Below are 27,235 nucleotides of genomic sequence, written 5' to 3' on the forward strand. Positions count from 1 at the left end.
GGCTCTGGAGAATAAAGGTGTGTGATATGTTGTCAAAAGCCTTTTCCAAGACCAAGCCGAGAATTGCCTTAGTGTTGGCGGAGGTGGAGTCAATGATCTGGTGCTTATCAGTTTCATGGCCTCCTGAGTAGAAAGCCCCGACCGAAAGCCAATCATGTTGGGATTATAGCATTCGTTAGACTCGAGGTGGTCAATGAGGTGGTTAAGCATGGCGTGCTCGGCCATCTTCCCGACACACGACGTCAGGGAGATGAGCCTTAGATTGTCGATGCTCGGCGCCTTACTTGGCTTGGGTATGAGTACTGTGTAGGCTGCTTTCCAGCTCTTGGGAATGAGGCCGCTGCACCAGATTTCGTTCATCTTGTGCGTAAGGAACTCGATTGAGGCGTCGTCGAGATGCTTGAGCATTTTGTTGGTGATCCCGTCGGGCCCAGGGGCAGATCTGCCGTTGAGGGATGCGAGAACTCGCTTGACCTCAGCCACGGTAAAATCCTCGTCCATAGATGGTACGTCACGCCCTTCGTACTCGGGAAACTGGGGGGGGGGGGGGGGGCACCGGATTGTCCGTGGCCTCCAGGTACTTGTCTATGAGCTGCTCCATGACCGCCTCATCTGGAACCGCGTCGGTGGCTAAATGGACAGCTTTCGCCAAAGCTCTCTACTGATTGGCCTTGGTGTTGCCATCGTGCCGTAGGTGCCTGAGTAGTCTCCAGCTTTTACCGGTCTTCAGCTGGCCCTCCGCCGAGTCGCACAGCTCGTCCCATTTCTGTTTGCATAGCACCTTGCAATGAGCCTCTATCGTCTTGTTGATTTCGGAAATTTCCTTGCGTAGGTCCTCTGTTATGGCGCTGAGTCTTCCATCTCGCGAGCAGTGCCTGCTTGGCTTCCAATAGATGCGCCAGCCTACTGTCCGTCCTGTCCACCTCCAGATCGGTTGTCACCTCCTGGGTGGCTCTAGCCGCATCCTTCTTTATCTCGTCGCACCAAGAGTCTAGGTCCATATCATCGTTAAGGACGCGCTCGGAGCGGTTGGCTCGGAACAAGTCCCAGTCAGTGAACCTAAAGGTCCTCATTTTGTTACGGGCAGCCTTGATCACCGCTTCGATGATGCAATGATCGCTACCGAGGTCCATGGCTGTGTTGGTCCACTTGACGTTTTCCAGGTTCTTGAAAAACGTAAGATCCGGAGTCGTATCTCGGCACACCGAGTTCCCTCTCCTGGTTGGAAAGTCTTTATCGGTTATCAGCGTAAGATCTTCCTCCGTTGCCGCGTCCCATGTCTCTACCCTTCTTGGTATTGGTACAATAGCCCCACGCCTGATGCTGAGCATTAAAATCCCATTAAATATCCATTAAATAAAATTAATAAATAAATTAAATCCATTAAATAGCAGAGATAGAAATATTTCAGTGCCGCGAACCCATGACTTCAGGAGGCGAGCTCCACTGCCCTGCTAGACACACTCTCTCTCCACTTGCCCCGTCTATCTTCCCTGCGTTCTCCCATACAGGACCTCGCGCATTACATGGCGCATACGTCACGGGCCACGCTTTCTTTTTTTTTTCTCCTCGCTTTTTTGCAGCGCGGCGCACTTCCGCTGACGGCGGCGGGCGCGAGCTGTTGCGATTGTCGCGTTTCACGCAGCGCACGATTTTGCGCGCTGTGCAGGAGGACACCTGACTAGACGTATGTCAGTGCTACACGAATACGGAGGCCGACAAGCGGATCACATAGCATGTTCCCGCGCTGGAACACGGTAGAAAATGACATGGTTTCGGTGCCTGTGCACGTGACCACACGACCGTGGGAACAATCAGACTAAGCGGAAGTACATCTCTCTTGCTTCGGTGCGAGGTAAAACAAAAACATGCATACATTCGGTTTGTGTCTATTTCTCTAAGCTTTAATTCGTCTATTCAAGCCACATTTTACACAATAATGTTGCCTAGAGTAACTCTCGAAGTCACTTGTCACCACGAACGACGTCACACTACAAACACGTGTACGTAGGCACACTAGCACGTGTACGTCATCCTCCGGCTTGGTGCGCGGCGGCCGTGTGAAGGAAAAACAGCGTTCGGTTTCAAATTTCCGATCTTTCCGCGGCGCGTAGCGATACTTTGCAGACACGATCGTTATCGAGCACTGTATGCTCTGCGCCTGTCAGCTTAAAATGGCCAAACCTGGTGAGGGGCCCTTTAATGAATCTGTCTTCATTACACGCATCAGTTGAGAGAAAGCAATAACCGCAGTCACTTCCCCTAGCTTCCGAACTTCATGCGTTGCCACAAATCAAGTCCAGTTTGGTGCTAGGTTAGAGCTGTCGCTTCGACGGTTGCCGTCATGTTTGTTGACACAAAGCTAATCTTAGGGCAGTTTTTGGGGTTCCCGCTAAATCAGCGAAATATCGTGCCCTACGCACAACCCAAACGCTGTTGGCATCGCACGCATGCGCAGTGGCTTCGACACTAATTCTTTGAGCCCGATCTAAAACAATCTAATAATTTTCAACAATATCGATTCTCTGGCCATTTTTCACGATGCGAAAGCCGTGTTCCCCTTAACCTTTCATTCCAGCTCTCAATAGAACACAATGGCAACACGCTCCAAACACTGAGAAATCTTGCACATAGTTTATTGTCCCTCTGATGCCACTGTAAGAAATAAATAACATCTTTCAAGCTCTTCTAAAGCAGCCTCTGTGGTGCCGCACCTTCACAGTTCTCTCCATTCCATAGGCACAAAGGACAGCATGCTCAACAGGTCACATGACCACCGACAGTGCAGCGGCCTTGCATTCAAAGGGAGAGAAGTGCAAGGCAGACGGCCGTACCATGTCCTAAAATACTCCCATCACGCAAAGCAGCTATAAATACAAAACAACCAGTACTCTACCTCAATAACAATACCAGCGGCTTATACATGCACACTTAACTGTGAAGCATAGAAAACAAAATGCATGGTCTTCGTCAAAAGTTTGCGTGCCACAGAACATGCGACCAAAACTTTGGAGTGCCAGAATAGCTTGTTCATGTTCCTTGGCAAGAGACTCAAGAATTAATGATTGATTTATGTATTAAGCAAAAGATCATGATTTAATTTATTTATACATTTATATCGTATACTGTTTCGAAGTGCACAGGGGCTATAGGAGAAATCGTAGTAGAAAAATTTTGATTAATTTCGGCATACCGAGGTTCTCCAATGTGAACTCTGTACACGAGCATTCTTGCATTCCCTCAACCAGAGTATGGCTGCCACAGATGGGAATCGAACCTAGGACCATATGCTTTGCCGTGGAACACCACAATTACTGGGCCACCCACTACGGGCCAAGAGACAAAAATACAATCAACAGGTTTTTAAATATCAAAACCTCACACGAGTTGTGAGGGATTGCATCATCAACAGCTCTGTATTAAATATGATCACCTATTACTGAAATCTCAGTACGCAGGCATTTCCCATCGTGGATTTAATGGGATAGTGTAATGGCAGCTGATAGCTGAGCCCAATGGTTTATGATGAGCAGCAGAATATATTAGCCACTGCAGCCTACTGATAACAATCTTGGTCGCATGCACAGAGAGTGAACCTTTCACAAAGGCCATACAAATGCTGAACACATAAATGAAAAATGCAATCCACAGTACTAGCTAAAACCTCAAGTATCACTTTACCATACTTAGCCTAATGGGTGATGGGAGCAATACATACAGTCAACTTCCGTACAAATGCGTTTTCCTTGAAGATGTAAAAACATATTTGCAGGAACGAGGTGCACAAGTTGCATTTTGATTACATCTTTTTTTTTCTTTCTTTGTTGTATTCAATGCAGGCATAAGGAGCAATGGTTTCTCACTTAACATGAACGCACACATTGCCCAAAGGGTAACAGTTTGATGGCTGCTGCACGTACACACATCACAGAAGTTGCAACATACTAAAAAAATTTTCTCTTTCCACCATGTTTTTTTTCACACAGCTGGTCACTCCGTGCAAAGACAGCTGCCACAGTGCCACCTAATAGCATACTATCAACACTAATGTGAAATGCAAATGAGTGAAAATAAACTAGAATGTGTTTCTGCCTTGTTACATTTGCCAGCATGTGTGACAGTGGTATGACTTAGAACACAATTCTAGGATTGTTCTTTTCTTTTTCAGTTCTGTAAGATATCATGGGTGTGCAACATCCTTGTGGTTTAGTTACAGTAGTAATGTGAAACAGTGCATTACAGATGGTGTGCACTTGGGCTTTACACATGGTTCAAACTTCACAAACTACAATGACCAAAACTGGATTTGTAAGTGCTTCCATAAAGGAAAAGTTCAACACTTTGATGCTCCAGCAAACAGCGCATTATATATACGAAAAAAAAAAAAAAAATGTTGCCATTCAGTGCAAGATTTCCTAAACAGGTTGCATTTCAGCTCCTTTATGATGCCTGTAGTGTTGTCAGGTTCCAAATGAAAAAGAAATTACACCGCTTTGTTGAAACTTCCAAAAAGACACACAGAAGAGGTTAAATAAGGATTTCAAACTGCGCGATATTGTGGGGGAAAAATAATGGCAGATTTACAAGGTTCTTTTAAACAATAACGATTTCTTTATAAAAAGGCTAAGCACAGCGAACACCATGTTTTTGCAGAGAAGTTCCTAGGGGAGCTGGTCATATTTTGCTAATAATGTGAGCTTCAGAAAAATAATTAAGAAAAGCTTGTTTATTAACTTCTTTTATTAGTGCCTTAGGGCAGTTTAAATGGCAGATTTGAAGGCAGTCACATTGTTTTAGAGCTCTTACAGATCACACCTAATTCGAGGTATTTTTTACCGAATTTCAGCGTTAGATCCAGGCAATATCAAAACCGAGCACCACAGGAGTGCAGTAAAGGTGGCCCGGTTATCATATCACATCAAAACATCCTGTGACAAGTGCAAGAAAATATGAAAGCGATAGTCTCGGCCAATCGCAGCAGCTACTGATACGGCACACTGTGCCTGGCAAGCATGTGCTGCTATGTGTCGGGTCAAATTTGCCACGGCACGCTATCATTCAAACTTTGCACCACCTTTCTTTATGGGGCACTGCCATCTGACATACAGTGGGGTGCACTCAGTCTCGAAATTGCCTGGATTTGGCCCTCAATTCCGATGAGGAGGAGGGCAAGGAATAAACGTTTATTGTGGAAAACAGTGAGAAAGTGTCCTTTCTTTGCCCTAGGCAGCTCTCTTAGTCCAGAAAGCCATTGGCTAATGCCATGGCCCGGGCACAGTCCAGCAGACTTTGCTGGTCTTCCAGGCTCTGTGCCATTAACATTGCCTCCCACGTTTCTTCGATGGCTTATAGCGGTTCTGAAGCTTCATCCTCACTGTTTTCCTCACACTGTGGGCACACCAGCACCATGTGCTGGAGGGTGTCTGGTACATCACAAAATTGGCATAAGTATGAGAATTTTGTGGGGTGCAACTGGTGCAAGATAATTTCATGGATATATGTATTCGTTTGTATTATGCATAGGGCGGTGGCTTCGTCCCTGCTCAATTTTGGATGTGGATGTATTCTCTCCAGTCGGTAGTTTACCAATATTATGATGTAGTTGATGGGAATGTCCTCCACCGCTCCACCAATTATGAATATCTAATTACGTGCAATTTTTTTCATTTTTAAGAAAATGGGTTTGCCAGATATTGTGACACCCAACAAGTTTTCCACATAAACAAGCACCCTCAAGTTAATAATAATTTCATTAACAGCTTCTTTTAATTCGTCTTTTCAGAGTAACTCGTACAGCAGCAAAGTATTTCTGCCTCGCCGTAGAGCTCATATGCAAAAAGATGATGGGTGTCTCACGGTCAGAGTCCTTTTATATAAAATCGGTATTGTCCAAGAAAATGCCCTGTATGATGAAATGACTTGGAGCATCGTTTACTTATTACAGCAATGCTGAGCATGGCAAAATAAAAGGTTATTAAAAGTTTCATTTATGGGCACAAATATTGCTTGTGTTATTTTACCAACAACTGATTTAAAAGAACATGGCGGTCACTAGTCGGCATCACAAGCCAGGCCTAAAATGCATGCGCACGCTGAACAAGCACAGCAGACAGAAAATGAATTGTGTGGACGGACATAGCTTAACAGGTGGAATACTGTTTTCCAAACTTCTTGCAACTACTCATTTTTCTCCCAAGATAAACCACAGAATAAAGTCTGGACAAGAGCGACAGAAATGAAGAGTAACAAACACTATGACGCTCTTGCCACAGAATGATTGTTGTTTATCAGTTTAGCAGAACACAGGTCCGATTTTGAAATAGAATAGAAAAAAGAAATGACACATGCAATATCTGTCAAGTTTCCCTAAAAACACCATAGGATGTCCTTGTATGATCAGGAAAAGCATGAAAGCAAATAGACCAGATGTGAACAGAACCCAACTCCCACTCTCTTTTGATGCAATTGCAATTTGTTTTTCCAATAAATTTATAGTCATGAAACTGGCACATTTTTACTATCTAATGGAGGATGTAAGTGCCCAGAGTATACCTTAGTCTTTCAAAAGGACATTAACAACAAACACTAAGTCAATCTAGATTGCTGCAAGCCTTTCTAAAAACCTCACATTTGTTTTATGTCAAAAGAGGGCTTGATTGCCAAAGAAATCACAGCTAAAGAAGCCACACTTCTGCAATTCAAATCACCCACAATGAACCAAGGTTATGCTCATGAAAAGTTTAAGCCATGTCAATTATCCTGAAGGCTGTGTCCTCTTGTGCACTTATGCTTGCTTTGATTTGGAGGCCCATGCATAGAGGGCGCTACTCAGATAATGCCAACAAGTGATGAAAGAGAGGAAGCATCAGAAGGTTCTCAACCCAAGGCCACATTGCATTGACATGCAAAATGTTTTCATAATAGTAGTGTCAATGCTGTTTTACATTTATGTCATTTTTTTGCCTAGGGAAACTACATCACTCAATAAACATGACACTCTGGACACCCTGGGGCACTAAGGTATGTTGTGTTAGTCAGACAATCTTTATCATTTGCATCCCTGTATTCTGGTTCAGTGAGGAAAGGAATGATCCCCTTCAGATCATCCCAAAATACCTTGCATCAAAGGTAACCATTCAGCTAACAAAAATCATATGAAACTTGACAACAAAAGGCACAAGAGATATTCTGCGGAGAAACGAGCTGTTCTGTGCGGGGTTCAGCATACGACTAGAGCAGGTACAACATAACAGTGACCTTGCATTGTAATCGGCACACAAAATGCCTTCCATACATGACACTCGGGCAGAAAGACAAACTTCCTGCAATAGGCTAATGCAGAAATGCAACCATTGCCAGCTACATCTCACACTAACCTCCGACATGCGAGACTCAAAGTGAGCTCAGCACCACAAACACTTTTCGTCACTCTTGATAGCTATGTACACAAGGGCCACAGTAGTGCTACATTCTAGCTGAAAACCGTGGGCCAAAGCAAGCAGGTGGTCCCAACATGCCTTTCAGCGCAAGGCAAATGCAACTTCAAAATGTAGCTCCTCATCTACAGTAAGTTAGTACAGTCAAGAAGAGCCAAACGAGGAGTTAACTGATGCAAGCCGTGTTTCACAATTGTACAACACCTGGTGACAATAACCTAGCCAAACCAGCTTTAACCAGATATGTAGCCATTTCACAGACACAACAGAGTACACTATATACAGCTAGAGACACGCCTCCTGCACAAGTGGCAAACAAACTCTGCAATCGGGAACACCTGCTTCCCATGGACCACGAAGCATTCTGGGACACGTGAAACTGTGGGCCATGTATTGCATTCACAAGTTGGCACAAGCTATCACACTTGGTCCAAGTATATTTTGTATATATTTATTCATTTGTAAAAATGACACTTATTATTGAGTGTCCGATTCATTGGTTGATTATTATTCGTGGAAACTTTACACCGGTTTTGAACCTATGAACCCTCTGGTATATTTTTCTTCGACACAGTTCAATAAAGCCGCTAACAGCATTGTCCCTATTCATACAACAGCACACATCAAGAGTCCCTTTGATGTGCTTCTTGCCTACTGTTTTTTTCCATGCTGTCCAAAGAAAAACTTGTTTGAGTACTTCTGCTGGTCTGTAACGAGTTTGTGTCAGCAAAATGCTGCTACAAAAATTAACCCAATTTTCTTAGCTGCTTTCTTTTCACTTGCTAAAACTAATAACTGGCTTTTTTCTTGCTCAGTTATAACACAAAACCTAATTTCTTTTTTACTATGTTCACTGCCTCGTACTGCCTCCGCTTTAGTCCTGTTGCGCGGCTTGAAAGCCAATGTTGGGCACAAAAAACTAAGCTGCTTTTCTTACACTCTTTAACCTTTTCCTTAACTACCATTGTAACTAATATTCTGCAGAAAATCATATGAAGCCAAGGAATTGAGGTGTACAAATGATAAGCTAAAGGAAAATGAAAGTGGGCAAAAGAACTACTTCCCGCCGGCAGGAGCTGAGCCCACAGCCTCTGCATTTCATGTTTGGCTACATTATCTGTCAACTTCATATTCCGGTTATGACTAACACAAAAATCAGGCCCCTCAGTTCCCCTTCTCATACACTTTGGGAGGACAGGCGATTGTAATGAAAAAGAAGGCCGAGGCAGCGGTAGTAACCTCATGCACTACAAGAGGGCACAAGGTCCACTGAAACGAATGATTCAGATTCTGCGTCATACGGAGAATCGATACCTACCAGAAATACTTGATAGCTTGGTCACTTTCTCCACACACCAGCTATCACACTATACACCCCAAGATGTGGAATATGCAGGCTTTAATAGCTAAAATGAGAAAGGGCACTCAGCTAGAAGTAGCGGATAGCTACAACAGAAACCCTAACTGGTTCCCGAGAAAGAAAGCACAGCGGTTGGATAAGAATTTGTCCCAGTTTGGGTATCAAACCTAGCACCCTCGCCTTTTGGGCCTTGTCGGGCCTTTTAGGCCTTTTTGCCTAGTCACTGAACATTTATGGTTAACTTGTTCTCATCCAACCAATTGCTGGCCTCCTTGTTAGCTCAGCTAGTAAGGCCCGGAGAGACACTGTGGCACTGGGTTTGATCCCCCTATTGCGGCAAATTTTTTTTCAACTGAGAGGTTTTCTTTTTGAACCTGTCTGGATCCTTTCCTTTGCAGTTTCACAATACTTTCATGTCAATGGAGAGTTTCCATCAAACGAAGCTCCTTCCACTGCTGCGGATTCCCAAAGAAGTGATTTGCTTAGGCCTTGAACAATGTGCATTCGAAAAACACCTATAGCGTTCTGCGCAGATTGCTTTAATAAAATAGAAAGCTATAAAATTGACCACAAGCACCCCGAACTGCACAGCACACAGGAAAATGATGAACACACTCAACACTGTACACAACATAGAGGCAGCATACCACTAGAGTAAATTCACCCAGAAGCACTAACATGCAGACACTTTCGTTCAGATATGTGTGCTCAGGAGGGTCCCCAAGTGACGGAACAATACGGTAGCTTTTACTGGATTCACGCGACATACTCGGCTGAGAGACTGATTCTGCGTACTGATAAGGTGGAATGTCGCTCTCTGACACCAACTAACACTGTCCTAAGTTGTGCTGGGGCGACATTTCAGAATGAATACTTTCGAAACCAAAACCACTTTCTTAAGATATTGCATGACTTTGCATCAAACAGGTTGGCATCTGCAGCCGACAGCGTTCCTCGCGCAGTGCCAAGCCCGTTGTCTTGGTACAATGCCAGCAACACTATCACATTCCAAACACTGACACTTAGGTGCTGGGTCACGTGAAATTTTGAGAAAGTGATCATATGCAAAAAAGTGATTGTTCAAGGATACCATCCTTGCTCACAGCACAGTTCTTTGGCGCTAAGCTGTCCCCATGGCATACAGACTGAGTCGGCAAATGCAGGTACGCCGTGTGAATCCACATTTATTGGGGGCAGTTTGCTTGGCACCAATGGCAGCAACAGCGAGTTTGGCTTTGTACATGCTATCCGCATCTCATTCGTGCACGAGCGGCTCAAGTCTGACTGCTGTAGTGTTGGCACCAACGCATGACAGCTCCTGGCATTGCACTGTCCTTCAACGATAAATGCCACATTTTGGCGTCGAGATATGCAGGGCTGCAATGCTGTAAACTGGCGGCGGTCCACGTCGAATGCCATAGCATCAACACCAAAACAGGATGCACGACCGTACAGCACTGCTCATGCTTGCATTCCAAAACTAACAGCACGACGAATGAGTAGGGCAACAGTGTCCAACAACAATTCTCCAAGGCGGTACAAGTGCGATTGTGCCAATTACATTGCACGTTAAGCATGGCACATCCTTAGTTTGTGCACTATGCTAAAAAATGTCGAACTAAGAGTCTGGATGCCAAAGAAACACCAACTATTGTAAATATAGACCGCACAATCTTGTACAAATGCGGAAAGGCTACAGCTACGCTATGTCTACTGCATGGTGGCATGAAGACTGGTCATTAAATACTATCACTCTATTCTTACTGAAACTGCTCTGTGGTTGGCATTGGTGAAGCAAACGGCCTAGCAACCCAAGTGAAGAAATATTGAAAACAAGCAAGCTATTAGGTGTCTCACACGAAGCCTGACCACCACCCTAGCAAGGCCATTTTGGCACATCGAAAGCACTCAAACAATTAACGAACATTTTTTTCCACTAACTACAAGTCAAGCAGGAATAGGCTTACTTTGGCGCTTGCAAGTTCAGCAAGCGTATGACGTAACGGAAAGAAGCACCCATCAAAATGAGGGTTGAAAAACCAGCACTGCCCAGAGAGCTAGAATACAGATACCACTGTCCATACATCTAAACCAGAAATGTGGCACATACGCAAAGGACAGCAAGAAAGACGACAGGGTCAGACGCTTAATTCCAACTTGTTTATACTTCCAAGACAAGCACACTCATAAATGATGAAATCTTAAATCTTAAAACCATCTCTACAAATGTTTGCTTCAAGTAACGTTTGCCAGTGTCCAGAATTGTTTATTCTTTGTTACTTCCATTTCCCGATTCTGGAGTGCTTCAAAGTGTGCTCGTCTATGCATTTATGCCTGCACTGCGCTCCTCACTTTTCCTAGAATTTATATGTTTTCGTTTCATCCTGCCAATTTCATGAATTTCCAAAAACCGTATTTCTCACCCTGCTAAAGCTCACGGGGCTTGTAGTGTCAATAAATAAATACAAATAAATTATTTAATAAATGTGCATGCGCAGAGTGGCAAGCAACAATACCATACACCAAAGCACAATAAAAGATTGTCATCCAGGAAGCTAAATTTACTTTCCCGGACAATCATTTCCTTAGCTCTAGTTTGATTCAGTTGCTGCTCCGCTTGCATGCTATATGTATATGTGGTGTCTACCTTCTTCGAGCACTGTTCAACTTGTGTCACCTCAAACTTGTGTCGTCACTTTTCTTTGTACCAGCATTTCCTTCTGCAACCCTGCAACGAGAACCCGTACACGTGCCAGATTTCTGGTCTAAGCTTGCACTACCATGCTCAGCAATGCACTGAATTAAATCACTGTGCATCACTCTGATGAAATGCACAGTATTATCAAACCATCACACTGACATCACTAGAAAAGCAGTCCTGCCATAACCACACTCTAAGGCTCGCCTCATTCCAAAGAATGCCAGCACACACTAACTTGCACGCATTCTCTTTCGAAAGTTAGCATCTAGACATGACAGCCCCTGACATGAGAACATATGCCTACCATTTAGGACCCATATTTTCATATTTTTTTAATGATGAAAGGTGCTAAACAACAAGCTTTAACATTTAAGACGGATGCATGAGCAGTGCAAGAAAAACACAAGGCTAAAAACAAGGCTTCCTACAGGTACACTGTGAGACCAACGAAAACAACAGCCTCGCCTTCACAAACTTAAAAGACCTCGAAGGACCACTGCAATACATTCTCTGCAGCGCAACTTTTGAGTGAATCATGGAACTTGCCTGTCTCCCACGGAAGCCACAGATGCTCAAGCCCACTAATTAGACTCATCTCTCACTAAAAGATGCCATTAGCTTGATTGAAATTGTCAGGTAAAGCAAATGAAAACAATGGGAAGGCATGCCTGAACACTCATTAACAGCTCCTCATCATTAATGATGATGATGATGACAGCTCACCATTCTAACCAGGCTATCCTAAGCCCCCCTCACTGCATATTCATGCAACGCTGTAGTTGCAAACAAATACTACCAGAGGGTGCCACAATCTTACTGCAGTGCCACCTAAAGGGTGAGGTGTGCAAATACATGGGGACAATGTTGGTCCTTTCTTGGCTTCTGCCCATTCTCAGGCACATGCACTCCAGCTGATGTGCTGTTTTTTTTTTTGGTAACTGGACATGGCTAAGAATGGATCGGCTCACTAATGCGGCTTGTAATATTCTGGCAGTTATTGCAATGTGTTTGCTTCCGTCATTTCTCGGCACAAAGAGAGGTTCTAAAATAAAACCTTTAGTTCATATTTTGGCACTCAAATAAAACAGTGGTGTCACATGCATAGAAAAATACAGGAAGCCAAGTCTAGTCATGCTACCTTGAGCACGCATGGTATCCGTAGAAGAGCAGGTTTACATACACAGTGTGAAATCTGGACACGAACCAACCAGAGTTCCGCACGCAGTGGTCCTTTCATGCGTACATTGTGTGCCCACAGGGTTCTGTCTCTCTATGAAAACCCTAAATGAATATTCCTCTGGACTCGAACCAACCTTGGAACAACTAGACAACAACAGATGTATAAATATCATCACAAGAAAAAAAAAAATAGCTCGCTTAGTTCAGCGGCACTAGTCACATTGTCTCTAGTCAGCTAGCTTCTGACTGCCGAACTACTGCAAGTGTCCCGCTGCAACAACTCCGTTGTACGTTGCTGTGCTGCTGTAGCACCCTCGTGGACGACAGCTAGCTTCGATGGTCGTGCTGGTGAGTGACAGTACTGCGACGAAGCCCGGTACGAGCGTAAAAGCCTTGTGGCTCCGCGACGCTGCATCACAGGGGAAGATGGCGGCGTCTCTGGGACTGGCTTATCCTGCATGGACAAGACCCCGTTCAATGAGCCCTGAGAAAACAGACTTATAGAACAGATTCGCATAACAACAACTACTCGTATAAAATTTCTACTCTAACTTTAAGGGTGAAAGCTGGTGACGTATGTGTCTGTCAAATGTGGTGCATTCCATGTAGACAACTGAACTATGGCAGTGAAACGCTGTGTAACTCTCTGCCCCATTACTTAAATCAGGCTCTACTGTCGTAAACTGTTCTGCTTTACCCTTTTTTTTTACTAACTTTAATATGCAACTATTTATATCTGACAAGTACTGCAATGTCTTTACTAATTGAATAACTAGTTCGAGCACTACAGGCACTGCAATCTGTCGACTTTTTGTACGTGTCTAGCGATGTGGCTGCATGCCTTCGTATTAAGGTTTCTGTTATGCCAGTCACAACATTATTTCTCTCTCTGCTGTCAGGCATATCATCTTGCTGTACACTTGTCACTTGACTTTTAATCTCTTGTCTTTCCTCTGTATTGGTGACATGCAGCAGTACCATTATGCACCCTTGCAGTTACTTTGTGCATTGCCAGCTGCCATGCAGCGTCACAGACTCAGCCAAGCCCTTAGGCAGTTTTCCGGTTGCTACACGAGCCTTTCTGTGGTGTTCGAAGAGTTCAAAACTTTTCAACAAAAGAGATGCACAATACAGTGTGAACATGATGATGGTTAAGTCACAACCAAACTTTTATCAGAAAAAGGCAAACCTGCATGCACCCACATAGGCTTAGCGATGTACGAATTTGCAAGTGTCCAACGTACAAGGATTGTTCAATAAGTAAAGCAAAATTTATTGGTTGTCCCTTATTTCTGCTTCAATCAGCAGAAGGCCACAGTAGAAATTGCAGCAGGCAATTCTGAAAACTACCACCAGTGCTTACAAAGACTAGCCCAGCTGCTTTATTATTCAACTGTGGTCACTTTAAATTGAAGAACAATTCAAAGCAGCCTGCTGCGAGCTAAATGGTCATCAAGTACAGTGAAACCTCGTTAATCTGTACCTGGCAAGAATGCGGCACAACTGTTCACTAAACGGTAGTATAAAGTGAGGGGGTTAAACGTAGTATGCGCTAACCGTCAAGAACAAATTTGCGTCTCCTGACGTGCACTGCCACTACCAGCGATGGCGCAGTAAATGACGTGAAATGTGACGCAGTCACAAATGATGCCTACAATGTGCACTTTTGTCCCTCCTTTTTCCAAAGGGCAGAGAAAATTCGAGCTCTCTCCCACGAGCGTGCAATAGCTCAACAGCGATACACACATTCGAAATACCAGGAACCATTTCAAAACTGACAGGGAACAAAGCGGCATACGTGATGGCTGTGTGGATGACTCGTCCAGCTTTTCCTAATGTGTGTGTGCATGTTTGTACAGCTATCTGCCACTGAGAGAAAACCGGTGCCACTTCACTGAAATACGATACCTGATGCCTACCGTTGCCGATCGTCTTGTGTGATTTGTGCACGCCGCATCACATACTACAAGAGCATGCCGTCACAGGGCCAGGATGCTTGCTGTACCACACACATGCGTGCTTGCCAGTAGACTTGTACCCATGTTTCGTGTAAGCGTTTGCAGAGTGATGTTTGTTTCTGGCCACACCGCTCTTGGCCGTACATGGGTGCAGGGCATATCTTGAGCTAGTGCAGCAACGGCAGGGTGCTCTTGTTTCTGCAAGCAACGTGCACTTGAAGTGGTCCAGCTCAAAGAGGTGGCAGAGAAAGAGGCACATGACCGATGTGCTACTGAGCAGATAGTTGAAGATGCCAATCGCGATAGGGTTGGCGGCGATAAGTCATATGGCATGCCTGTCGAGGTTTATATTCTTGGCTGTGGCTGCCACCACACCTTAGTGTCTTTCCGATGCTTATCTGTACATGCACCACCGCATTCACACCAAAGCGGGAATCATCGGTCGACCGGTCCCTGCACTTTCTGAGAGGAGGAAGATCTTTTGCAGAACGGTGTAGTGTCGGCCACACGACGAGTTGAGGCAGTGCATTCAATGGATAAAGCGAAACGATGTGCAATTAAGCACAGCGAAATTGGAACATGTGGCGCTGCAGCTGACAACAAGCTGCCAACAAGAGTCCCAGGTCATTCACACTCAGACTCGAGGGTAATGTGGTAGACAGTTGTAGCTAAGAATTAGTTATCATTTTGATGGCTCGCCAACATACAAATGTGAGGTGGAAAGATCGTAACATAGATTAACGATCGCCCAAAAACTATTCCAGATAACTGCCAACCTCCCCTACACTGCATAAATGGGACAAGAAAGCAAACACAGACATGGCGGTGTTCTGTTTTCTTGTCCCATTTCTTGCAGTTTTCTTATGATGACCACTTACCAACTATAGGTCACCTTCGTATTTTGCTAAAAGAGCCCAGCCCTCTTGTTGTTTGTCTGTTGTTGCAAAGCAGCAGTGTGTATCAGAATTTCACCGCTCCAGTTACTGGTCACTCGTGCTGATTGTTTTCTGTTGCCTCTGTATTACAGTAAAACCTCATTAATTCAGATTTCGTGGGACCAAAAAAATGCCCAAATTAAACAAATGTTGTATTATTGAGGGGATGAAGAAAACAATAAAGAAATGCTTATTACAACAACACGCTATTCACTGAATGAATCAGCAAATCCTGTATCTATTTTACACGAAAGCAGTGTGGAAGCAGCAATTCTTGTCAGCTTGTTTTGATTAGCGCTGGCAATGGCGAAGGCCTCCCGACTTCGCAGTGTGATCGCTATTGACGTTACCATAGATGGTGTGACCATGCAGTTGTGAAGGCACGCAGCTGACGCGTGCACTGCGTCAAAACAATACTGTTTGTAGCAACCACTGTGAATAAAACTGTGGTCACTATCAATGCTATTGTGGATGGTGACTATGCAGCTACAACGGCACAAGGCCAACCCAGTGTTATGCACGGCGGTAAACACAAGAACAAAGGCCCCAAAGGCACACGTAGGGATGAAGTGTTCCTCGTATGAATTTTGCTGATGACTACAGCGATGCAGACTCCGTCGCTTCATTTCGGTTGGATGTTAGCGCCACTTTTGCTCTTTTGCGTTGCACATTTGTGGCGCTCCACAAGCTCTCCAAATATGTCCAAATTAATGAGAGTTTCGTTCAATTCAATAATTCATATGCCTGCCAGAACCAGAGGATGAGTCCGATAATTTTCAGAATTGGCAAATGTTAAATTAACATGGTTTCACTGTACCAACTAGCCCAACTGTCCACCCTAATACACCAGTTCTGACAGTTTGACAGGTTTCCTCTCAGCACAGTGATATCATGCAACTGTATTTTGGATTCGACAGGCTTACAGCATATGCCAACTGGATAAACGGGCAGGCAAAACACTTGGTGCTCCAGCATGGCTGAACACCAGTGTCACACAAATGTGTAACCTAGCCTATGACCCCTGTCTTGTTACTTCACGGCCTAACTAGCAGTGTTCATAACTTAACCAGAAAGCAGCTGAATTTAATGAGTTCTTAGTCACCTTAACAACAATTCTGCCTTTTTAGAGTTAAGGAACTTTTTTTTGTGATTTTTTTTCAATGACTTAAATAGCCAGTAGATTGCCCTGGTAAAACTCCTCAAGGAAACTTTAGCTAAGTTCAATGCCTGGAAAACCATTTGATCCCAAGGGAAATATATATACATATGCACCACGATTTGTGACTACTTCTAAAGACATACTAAATAGTTTATTAGTGAGCTAGCTGGGTGCACTGAAGCTGCTTTCATTTCGCAAAGCGCAATCTTAAAATCTGATAGCATTTTAGAAAATTGGGGGAAGTTTTCCTTTTTCACAATCTGACCATTGACTAGCCATTGCATAATGTACAGCTGATACCGGATATTCGAAGGGTATCGCGAAATAGTTCAATATATTGAGAATATGAAATATAACGTGCCTATCTGAAGCATATGTAAGGTCTCCGCATGTATCAGACGGTTTCCGAGTCGTGAAAAGCAGGAACTTACCGAAGGCTGTGTCGAACGCACACAGGTTCACTTATTTTTTGCTCATGAACATTGCAAGTTGCTTGCACTGTGGAATAGTCTGATATACTGCTCGCAATGCTAACCCTAAAAGCCCGTGCGTGTTGCCCAGACATGAGACCACAGTGCGCCTCGCACACGTCAATGTACTTGCTGCCTGTTTTTACTTAAGGTAGAAATAGACAAAGTGTGGAAGTAAACTGGCCTGTCTGGATATGCGCCGTGCCGCGATCAGCGCACTTGCACTGCGAATCGCACGTGGTCATGACCAGCGGAGTGCCCATACATTGCCAAAAACATGAAACGGCCAATTGTGGTAAGTGCACAACGAGCCAGCTGGACTTTTGTGTTGGCTTTCGGAACTGACTTCCCGTTGGAACCAGTTGCCATCGCTTCTTGACTGGCCCAAAATGCCAACGCATCTTTTCTTGCATGCCACTCAGCACTCCAATGCCTGGCGGCCAGTGCGTTCATTCGTCCTTGGTCCATCCCCCCCAGCTCCCGTGTCAGTGACTGCCCACACTACAAACACACTGTTAGTTTCAAGTGGCCTTCAGCTTGCAGAACATTGAGAGTCAATTCCTGCTCACATGTAACCGTGCGAGCAAGAATGAAACACATTCGGCACAGATCTTCGAATCGTGCATCGACGTCTTGCACGCCACTGCTACAACCGGGATCTTTTCCGATTTCGTTAAATTCCAACTCTAATGTAAAGATCCCTTAAAGCGAAGGTTGGGATCGGACTCGCTTTCACCACTTGCTGAATCCTTAAATGCTGTTTGTGAAAGGCCCTTGTCTACAAGAAAACCAACCCGGCGGCGCAGCATCTCCAGTCGGGATCTCCAGTTTAGCACCATTCAGTGAAAAGATTGAGTGTCATCCAAGCTTACTTGTGGAATGCATAATGGACCGGGAGGCCTTTTGGATTCTTGAAGCACAGTGGCGATCTGCTCTTGCCGATAACGAACGGCCGCAGTTTGCCTGGGCGTTCCGTGTGCACAGCGAGCAAAGCTGAAAGGACCCTGATCATTTTTCCTCCATAGCATTTACTGCCATTCAAATTCAATCTCTAGTTTGGTCCGACCTGCCAAAACAATGGCATTTCAAATTTGTTGTCACTTAATATCCTCGACAATGTGACCAAAGTGATTGTGCCGCTGTTAGCAGAAGCGCACTTGCAGGGGAACGGTGCGGCACAGCATTCGATGTGTCGAATGTGGCGGTGAACGGGAGTTCGATGTTCAAATAGTACATCGCTATATGTACTTGGAATTTTCAAGGGGATTTTATATCGGTTTGATATAGGCAATCATTCAATATATCCGAGTTTGATATATTCAGGATCAACTGTAGATGTCTGGGAAAACATTAATGACTAATACCAGGCAAATCACCCGTACCAGTGCCTAAAAACATTTCATGAAAAGGGGAGTGCTTTGGGCTACAGGCTGGCAACATCGTCCCCAAAACTGTTACCAATACTGACAACCAGATGGCCCTACAGCAACACAGTGTGCTGCCTCAACACGTACCTGCTGCTCCTGCTGCTGCTGGGTCCGAAGCAGCACACTGGGCGTCCAACTCTCACCGCTGCCACCACTTAGCTTGGCAAGGCAAGCCTGCAGCCTCAGCCAGGGCGCTTCCGGCTCCCAGCCTGGACCTTGGACCCAGCACCTGAACAGACCAGTGGTTGAGAGGCTTAAACTGCAGCACTATTGACAATGTCCAGAAAGAGTCTCAATGACGAGCCAGCCAATGGCTGCGAGGGGGCAATTAATCAATAAATCAATCAATTAGGATCTTTGACTTGCAGTGCCACAAGGAACAAGAACAATTTTTGTGTACAAAAGCTGCGCTAGCTTCCAAAAGATATGAATCAGTGGACATGAAGGAAAACAAAAAACAAAAACAAGTACAGAAACCTAATAGATGAATTAAGCAATAGAAATGCAAGCCCAATGCACTGTTTTTCTTTGCATGTGCCAAGGCCCTCCTCAGCAATTTATTATCTTACATTTGTGGTCCTTGTTTGAATTTTTCAGCTCCCAACAGCTGCATACTATGTTTTTGTTCCCCTGTACATATCTTCAGTCCCGTTGAGTAGTTGAACATGTGCTGGAAGTCAGTACGGCAGTTGTTTCTTGCATAATCATCTGTGTTCGTTCTGCTGCCGATTATAGATGCATCACCAAGAGGCCCAGGCCAAACTTGTACCAAATTCATTCAAATCATCTATATCATCAACTGCAGGTGTTTGTATGCATGGGCCATCTGCCAAAAGTTCACTAGTGACATGCAACCCATGGCTGAGGGCTGCTAGTCCACTCCTAGGACCAATGTCCAGTCAGCCTTCTACACCTACGCAATAGTGGCAACATTAGAATTCACTGATGGCTCTGCCCTGGTGCAACAAACCAGACTTCCACAAGCATGGACCAGTTTGAGGTCGCTGTGTATTCCTCTCAAGTATTCTCTCCCCATACATTCTTCTTTATTTGGTGTCTTGTATCTTAGAAGAGTCTAAACCCCCTCCATCCATGTGCCAGCACCCCTTTTGCTAAGTATTGCCAACCTTTGATATGCCCCGCTGTTCCCCGATTTGTCGCTCATAGCAGTTCTGCTTCCACAATTTCCGCTTCCGGGGTTTCAGCTTCCGGTTGCTCTGCTTCAGGGATTTCCGGTTCCCTGAATTTTTGCTTGTTGCATGCTTGCACCCATGTGCAGCAGTGACTTTGCTTCCGCCTAAAACCAGAAACTAGGAATATGCAAACTCCGCGTGACACCGGAAGCTGAGAGGGTGAGCAAGGGAGGAGTGCGGAGGAGGAGGGTAGGTTGGCAGTACTCAACCTGGTCAGAGAAAACGTGTGGAGGAGATTTAGAAGAGTGAACCAGTGATGCGTGAATCTGCGTGTGTTCACAGTGGTTGTTACAGCCTTAATGAGCCTACATGTTTGGTCCCTCGCCTTGGCCTCACAGCAGTTACTTGCCTTCCGTACAGAAAAAGTTTGACCATCTGGAAGGAACCAGAAGCAAGCAGATGATCCAGGAGAAACATTGGAAGCATATGTGCAAGCAATGTGTCACAGAAAAAGCCAGTGCAGCAACGTCATCTCACTTTACATTTTTTGTATTCAGCATAGTAGGGAATGCATATGATAATGGAAATGTTGAATTCTACACCGTATTGCATGCCACTTTAGAGCATCTGGCTCAGCTCTGTGGCAGGATATCTGGCTGGCTTACAACTGTTTTGCAATGAAATTCTGAGGCATGACAACTCTCTTGTCGGCCTGTTGCTGGTATTGGTTGCAATCATACTGCAGTGCCTCCTTTTAAGCCAAGGAAGAGACCTCAAACAGCCACTGCAGTGAATGTTGTGATCTGAATGGCTCAAGCTGCTTTGCAGCCTCATTTTGAAAAGACATTTTAGAGTGGTGGAATTAGCTTTTGGATCGGGTTACATCCACCAGACACATCCCATTCTTATAACTAAAGTGTTGTGCACTTGTGTGCGTGCTTGTTTTGTGCATCCATCCGATACTGCGGTGCATGTATGCAAGTATATGTTTTCCAATGAGCATGCAGTGCATGTACAGATGTGCCGTCAACTTAGTCTTGGTTTGCTTTAGCAAAATCTGCAACTCCTTTCCATTAAATCCAGCCACTTTCCCATTTTACCTTCGTTCCATAGCTGAGCATTGCTTGGCTCGCTTCCTTGAGATCCTGCGCTCCCACGCCTTCTCGTGGGCACGAGTCTTCCTACGAAATAGACTTCATGAAAAATTTGTGTGTGTGCTTTTTCTCAAGGCCTAGCATAATGTCTCAAGAAGGCCAAGGTGGTGCCTGAAGCCAGCAGCAATAAGAAGTACCTGCAATGGGGCCTCAAGTACAAGTGCAAATTTTTGGATGCCCCAAAAATAGCAGTGGCAACAAACATGCAACGGCTGACCGTGTCATTACCACTGTCATCGCAAGATGTCAACAGCACAAGCCTTTGCATGGTTTGCAGCCATGCGCTGCTTTCATTACACAACTTCATCCATAAGTTATATTATTCTACATGATAGGCTAATGTCAACAGCATGGCGCATGTTTCTGGCATTCCACAAGCATTTCCACTTAAGAAAGTCGGATTTTGTCAACATGAAAACGCCGTACCACAACCCCTGCAATTATCGAGGCTGGCTACCGCTTCCTTTACGAAGAAATGAGCAATGATGAAGTCACCAAGAGTGTTCACGATAATTTTGCTTATGTTGGATAGTGAAAATGTTGCCACAGGGTATGTGCCCATTCCAATGTCGCCTTGTGTGATGGCACTTTTGATACAATGCAGTTTCATAGAAACATTCAGTAGCGTCATGGTGGCTCACCTGATAGAATTCGAAAGCCAGATATATTTTCTGCTTGCCAGCAAGCATAAAAAAAAAACCTTTTAGAATTCAAATTTCTTTTTGGTGTTGCTATGTCACGTTTCATAGTTATTTGCAAATTTCACATTTATGAAATTTTACGACATTTTTTATAAGCCCTATCGGTTTCACTGTGGCAGGGTTTTCCAATCTGCAAATGACGAGAGTAATGTGCTATGCACTCCTTTTCCATACATCCCTCCCTCACAGCCCCAAAAGACTCTGAGCCTCTTTCTGTGAAGAATGTCTAGTGCAGAGCATGAAACTGTGGTTTGCATATATGAAATATTTTCTATGCATTCGAATGCATCGAAGTGTCTGTCTACTAGTACTCATAGCACAGTGTTAAGTGAGAGACAAATTTCTGGCAAAATACAATTAAATATACTGGTATTACATCTGCTTCAATATACTGATCTACTTTAGGTTTGGGTTAGGTTAGAGTTAAATTAAATAGGGTCAGGTTGGTTGCACTGATATCTTTTAATTCAATTTGACGAAACAATGCAAAATTCAAGTGCTCTGACAGTCAAAGTAAAACTTGCCTTCAATGTCTGCACCAAATTAAACGTTTCATCTTACTCTTTCACTTGTTGACTAATGGAGTTTAGCATCCTAAAGCAACACAACAACTACAAGACGCCGCAGTGGGAGGGTCACATGAGGCAATGTGACCTTCCCCCTGCGGTGATGATGGATCTGAACATTATATACGTGCCGGGCAGACACTTCAGTGACTGCTGTTCCCAACACAAAAGCGATATACACGTTATTAATAATAATAATATTAATAATAATAATAATAATAATAATAATAATAATAATAATTTTTATTCAAGTACAAAAAAGTACATGTGCATAGTATATATAAGGAATACACACATTAGGCCTATATATTAGTACAGCATAGACCTAGTATAACATAAGTTTCCAGAGTTGCAAATTTCTGCACTATAAGCGTTATCACATTATAACGAAAACAACATTTTTCAAAGGCTGTGCACGTGCCAAACATGTAGGCCAAGCAGTCGCGTGTGTCTGGGAATCGAAGCACATGATTGGTATGTGCCCTCAGTTTGATTGGAGACGTGGTTCCTCCGTTTTCCAAGTGCCACATGGTCACTGCAAAGCATTTCATTCACTCTGCATCAAACCACAACTTCAACCACTGACTCCAGACGAGACGATGTGGTTAGGCCTAGCTGGCGGGAGTGTTGGGTGGCAGGCTGTCGCGGGTGGCTTGACCTTGATATTACAGCAAAGCTGTTTACGGCTAGGTTCTGGTGGATCTAGCCTCTGTGGACACAGATCAACAATTTTTCATATGTGGGCCGATCACAAAGATAGTGCAATGCCAGGTTGACCCGCAGCAGAGGTAAAGCAGGCATTTAGGACTCCCCATACATGGGCCAATCCTGAAAATAGTGCAATTCTGGACCGACCAGCGGCTGAGGTGAAGTTCACCATTAAGGGGTTGTCATTCACAGCTTCACTGGTCATCCTTCTCCACAGAGTGGAAGGGCACTGAATTTTACGTTCATACCCATAGACGAATAACGTTGATGTGTCACAAAAATTAAGTGCACAGGCTGCCGTGTGCGCATGACCGCAATGCGCGTGAAGCAGTGTTTGCGAGTGATCAGCCTGCAAGTATTGTGAACATGTAATAGCAAAAAATTGTAAGTGCATGTACTGGTAGGAACGGCGAAAGCATGCATGTTGACAATGTTCCAAACTGACGATCTTGTGGAACCAAGTTTAAACTGACAGCATCGCGAAGGTCCCACGTGCGATATGTGCACTTTGCGACGATGCACGTGGCGATGCACTAATGAAAAACGCACATGTAGACTGGGCAGATTTTTGTGCGATGCTCAAGTTGTAATGAACATTCTGATTTTACCGCAGAAATTCATCTTTCCCGTTTGCCCAATAATTCAGAAATCTTCACGATCCCATCCGTGTCCGAAAAAATCTTGTTGGCAAGCAGATTTACTTATGCGCAGAGCGAAAGTGTGACAAAGGGCACGCATTCGGCACAGACTGCACGCTGTAGACAAGCGGCCGGAGCAAAGGGCTTTCATCGCCTAGCAACCCTTGTGCACCCGCTGAGCCCAAGCACGCTGCCGCCACATTTTTTCCTCCTCTGTTGCTTGTACGTTTGCTTGATATGCATCTCCTCTTCCTCTCCTTCGTCCTCATTGCTATCCTCTTAACCAGCGCACCTAGTTGAGAACTGCGCTCACTGCAGTGCTTGTCCGCAGGATTTCTTGGCAACCACATTATGAACGGTATTTCGTCTCATGTGGCTGCACTATAAGCAGTACGCTCATATATTGAGTTCTACGGGAAGATAAACGGGAGCCAGAAAATACCGCACGGTCCAGCGCTATAAACGGTTGTGTTATAAGTGGTCCAAGCTGTAATTATGTATAACTTTATCAAAATATAATGCCTATGTATGCATGCATGTTTGTTTTCATCCCCAATTAATAAATCACTTAACATTGTGGTAGGAGGCCACCACTTCAGAGCATAAGCACGCGGAACAACGAAAATTAATATCAAGAAACTTATCTTCAACAGGCTCCTTCAGATGCAGTCTGCATAATAACTGGGAGCCATTACCACACAAATATCATCCACAAGAGCAATGCTGCAGTGCAGGCTGCCCTCAGCCCTTTGTATGGTGGAGTCAATAGACGCACAGTCCTGTGATGCAGAAATCACAAAGCCTCCAACAAAAATTACGAGGGGGACTCTTGCAGTGTTATCGTTCCCCTACCAAGAGAATAATAGGGAGTACACGACTTGTGTCTAATCTTGAGCAGGCCTTTTGATCTTATTGGCAGCAGAGTAAGTGTCCTTGGCAATTCAGGGTAGTTATCTTCGTATAGGATGGTAATCATTGTAAACTTGACAGTTAATGTAAAAAAAAAAAACTGATGAGATGAAATGGTGGATGCCAGCTTAGAGAGCAAACTTATTGATTATTAAATAATACAGTTAAACCTCGATGTAACGAAATTGAAATTCTTGATACAATGAAATAGAATTTTTTATAACTTCTTGTTCATAGAACACCAGGTATTTAGAACCTAAATATAAAAAAGTGTGTTTATGCACCATTTCAATATGACAAAATTTCACTACCAACGCCAAAGGAATACCGAGACAATAAATGGAAACATCTGCGGACATAGATGGTCAAATGATTGAATTACAAGCAGCTGCTTGCGAACGTACCTCTCAAATGCAGGCTGCACGACCAAGAGCGAGCGCCTAAAAGGAGCAGCGTCATGTTCTGTATAAACTGCAAGTGCAATAAGTTCCGATATTGCTTTAGGCGTGAATGAAAGCGTGAAAAGGTCAGCCGAGAAAGATGGTAGCTTGATGTGTGCCGTCTTCCCACGCAAGCAAGGGGAAAAAGCCCGCAGATCATCATCCCTGTGGGATTTGATGTTATGCGAAACAATGTGCAAAGAGCCTACCAAGTTAACGAAACGACAATGAGGGGACCAAGACGTAGGTGGCTGTTTCATGACCTACATGACACACATGTCATGACCTACAATTTCTGTTTGTAATACACTCTTGTCACACAATGCAAATTTTGGTATACAGTCAACGACCGATTTTTCGGACCCTCTAGGGAACGTAAAAACGTCCGAAAATTCAGGCAGTCCGAAAAAATGAATGCATGCAAAAAAACGCATCCTTTTTATTTTTTTTTCTCAGATCTAGAGGTAAAGGGCGAAGTAACAGGCTTCCGAAACCCTGCCACAGCATCAGTGAAGTGGCTATAAAAAGAGGCGTTCAAAAACTCTGTATGCAGTCGACTGCCGGTTTATTATGTACATGTGCATCGTCGGGCAGACGGTGTTATTGCTGCAGTGTCTTGAAGAACTTGTTCATTGTTGTTTCAACGGCGTTCCGGTTGCATGCGATCTTATTCGCCTCGATCTGAGCAAGGGTCATGTCAGCACTGTACACCGATGAAAGAGTCAACAGTGCTCGCGTCAACTCGGCGCCTGTAGGTGGCGCAGGCATTGGCTCCTCATTTTCAACGTCGGAGTCTTCTGGATCCCCCACAACCCGACGGACTATTTCCTCGTCAGTCAGTTCTGCGCGGAAGTCGAGCTCGTTGTCAGCGTCAACAAACTGTTCAAAAGTTATTTCCGTGGGTATGGAAACCCCAGCAGAGCGGAGGTCGTTGATCACGTCGTCCGACGGTACTGCTTTCCGCGCTTCGATGCGATCGGCGAGGACGACGAAGACGGAGTGGGCGCCATCGAAGGCAAGCGAAATCCTCAAGTTGCGAACAGTGGAGTTCGCTCACGAGCGTCGAAGCACCTAGGCCTAGCGTCGCAGAGCACACTTGACACAACAGACAACCACACACCACGCTAGCCAAAACGTGGCCCGCGCAAACAAACAAACAAAATGGCGCCGCTCCGGAAACTCCGCCGGAGGCGGAAGTGCGGCGATGAACATAGCCAGCGTGGCCAGACCAAGTCGGTGTGTGACGACTAGAGTCGGCTAGTTGTGCTTCAAAGCGGTGATATGCTTCGGCTGCAAGTGGATTTCCTTCTCAAGGGCGCTGCGCGAGGAGCCAAAAATTCCTTCCGTCCGTCAAAAAGTCCGGAAAATTGGACGGCGGGGGGTTCGAGTGTCCGAAACTTCAGATGTCCTTATACATTGATTCTATGGGGCTCGTGGCGGTGCCGCGAAGACGTCCGAAATATCAGGCATGTCCGAAAATTTGGGCGTCCGAAAATTCAGTCGACTGTATACCAAGTTAACGAAACGACCATGAGAGTGTTTCATGACCTACATGACACGCATGTCATGATATTCATGTAATGACCTATGAGCAAACAGTTTTATAACTGCGCAAACAAACGACCACAGAGAGAGTACAGAAGGACAGGCGCAGACTTGCAACTAATCTTTATTCCGCAAAGACCACATTTAAGTACATCCCAGAAAGGCACCACTGCGCGTGAGCAAAGAAAGCATAATCACCCAAGAACTTTCTGTTTAAGCAACACGCAACCTAACTACGTTCATCAATAAACCTCATCTCATTGTTGTACAGATAAACTGAGGTGTCGCAGACACAATCATCTCCCTTCTTTCTCATATGATGCGCCTTGGGTAACTCTCCCGCTCGGCTATCTCTGCACCGGCACAATATCTTTACTTCTTTGAGGATTGGCTGCAGTTATAAAAGCGTTTGCTAATATGCACCAACTCGCCCAACAAGTTCTTCTAAGCTACACATGACCTATCACTTATGTTCATCACACACTCTTGTCATACTATGCCAATTTTGGTACATACCAAGTTAAGGAAACGACCACAAGAACACCAAGACATAGGTGGCTGTTTCATGACCTACATGACACACATGTCATGAAATTCATGTCATGACCTATCATTTCTGTTTGTCATACACTCTTGTCATACTATGTTACTTGTGGTACATTCCAATTTAACGAAACGACCATCAGAGCACCAAGACGTAGGCGGCTGATTCATGACCGACATGACACACGTAATGATATTCCTGTCATGACCTATCATTTATGTTCGTGATACACTCATACTAAGCTAATTTTCGTACCTACTAAGTTAATGAAA

General features: G+C 44.6%; 1 protein-coding gene across 2 annotated transcripts in view; it reads right to left on the minus strand.

Moving 5' to 3' along the window:
* Positions 1-2,612: 2,612 nt before the first annotated feature.
* LOC126522289 (uncharacterized) overlaps positions 2,613-27,235 on the minus strand; it is a 140,225-nt gene continuing 115,602 nt past the window's right edge. For both annotated transcript variants that reach the window (XM_055066324.2, XM_055066325.2), the window contains 2 exons: positions 18,713-18,854; positions 2,613-13,130 (listed from right to left, as the gene is read on the minus strand). In XM_055066324.2, coding sequence (XP_054922299.1) covers positions 12,912-13,130; positions 18,713-18,854 — 361 coding nt within the window. In that variant the 3' untranslated portion in view covers positions 2,613-12,911. The remainder of the gene's footprint in view (positions 13,131-18,712; positions 18,855-27,235) is intronic.

This window comes from Dermacentor andersoni, chromosome 6 (genome assembly GCF_023375885.2).
Source record: "Dermacentor andersoni chromosome 6, qqDerAnde1_hic_scaffold, whole genome shotgun sequence".
NCBI classification, from domain to species: Eukaryota; Metazoa; Arthropoda; class Arachnida; order Ixodida; family Ixodidae; genus Dermacentor; species Dermacentor andersoni.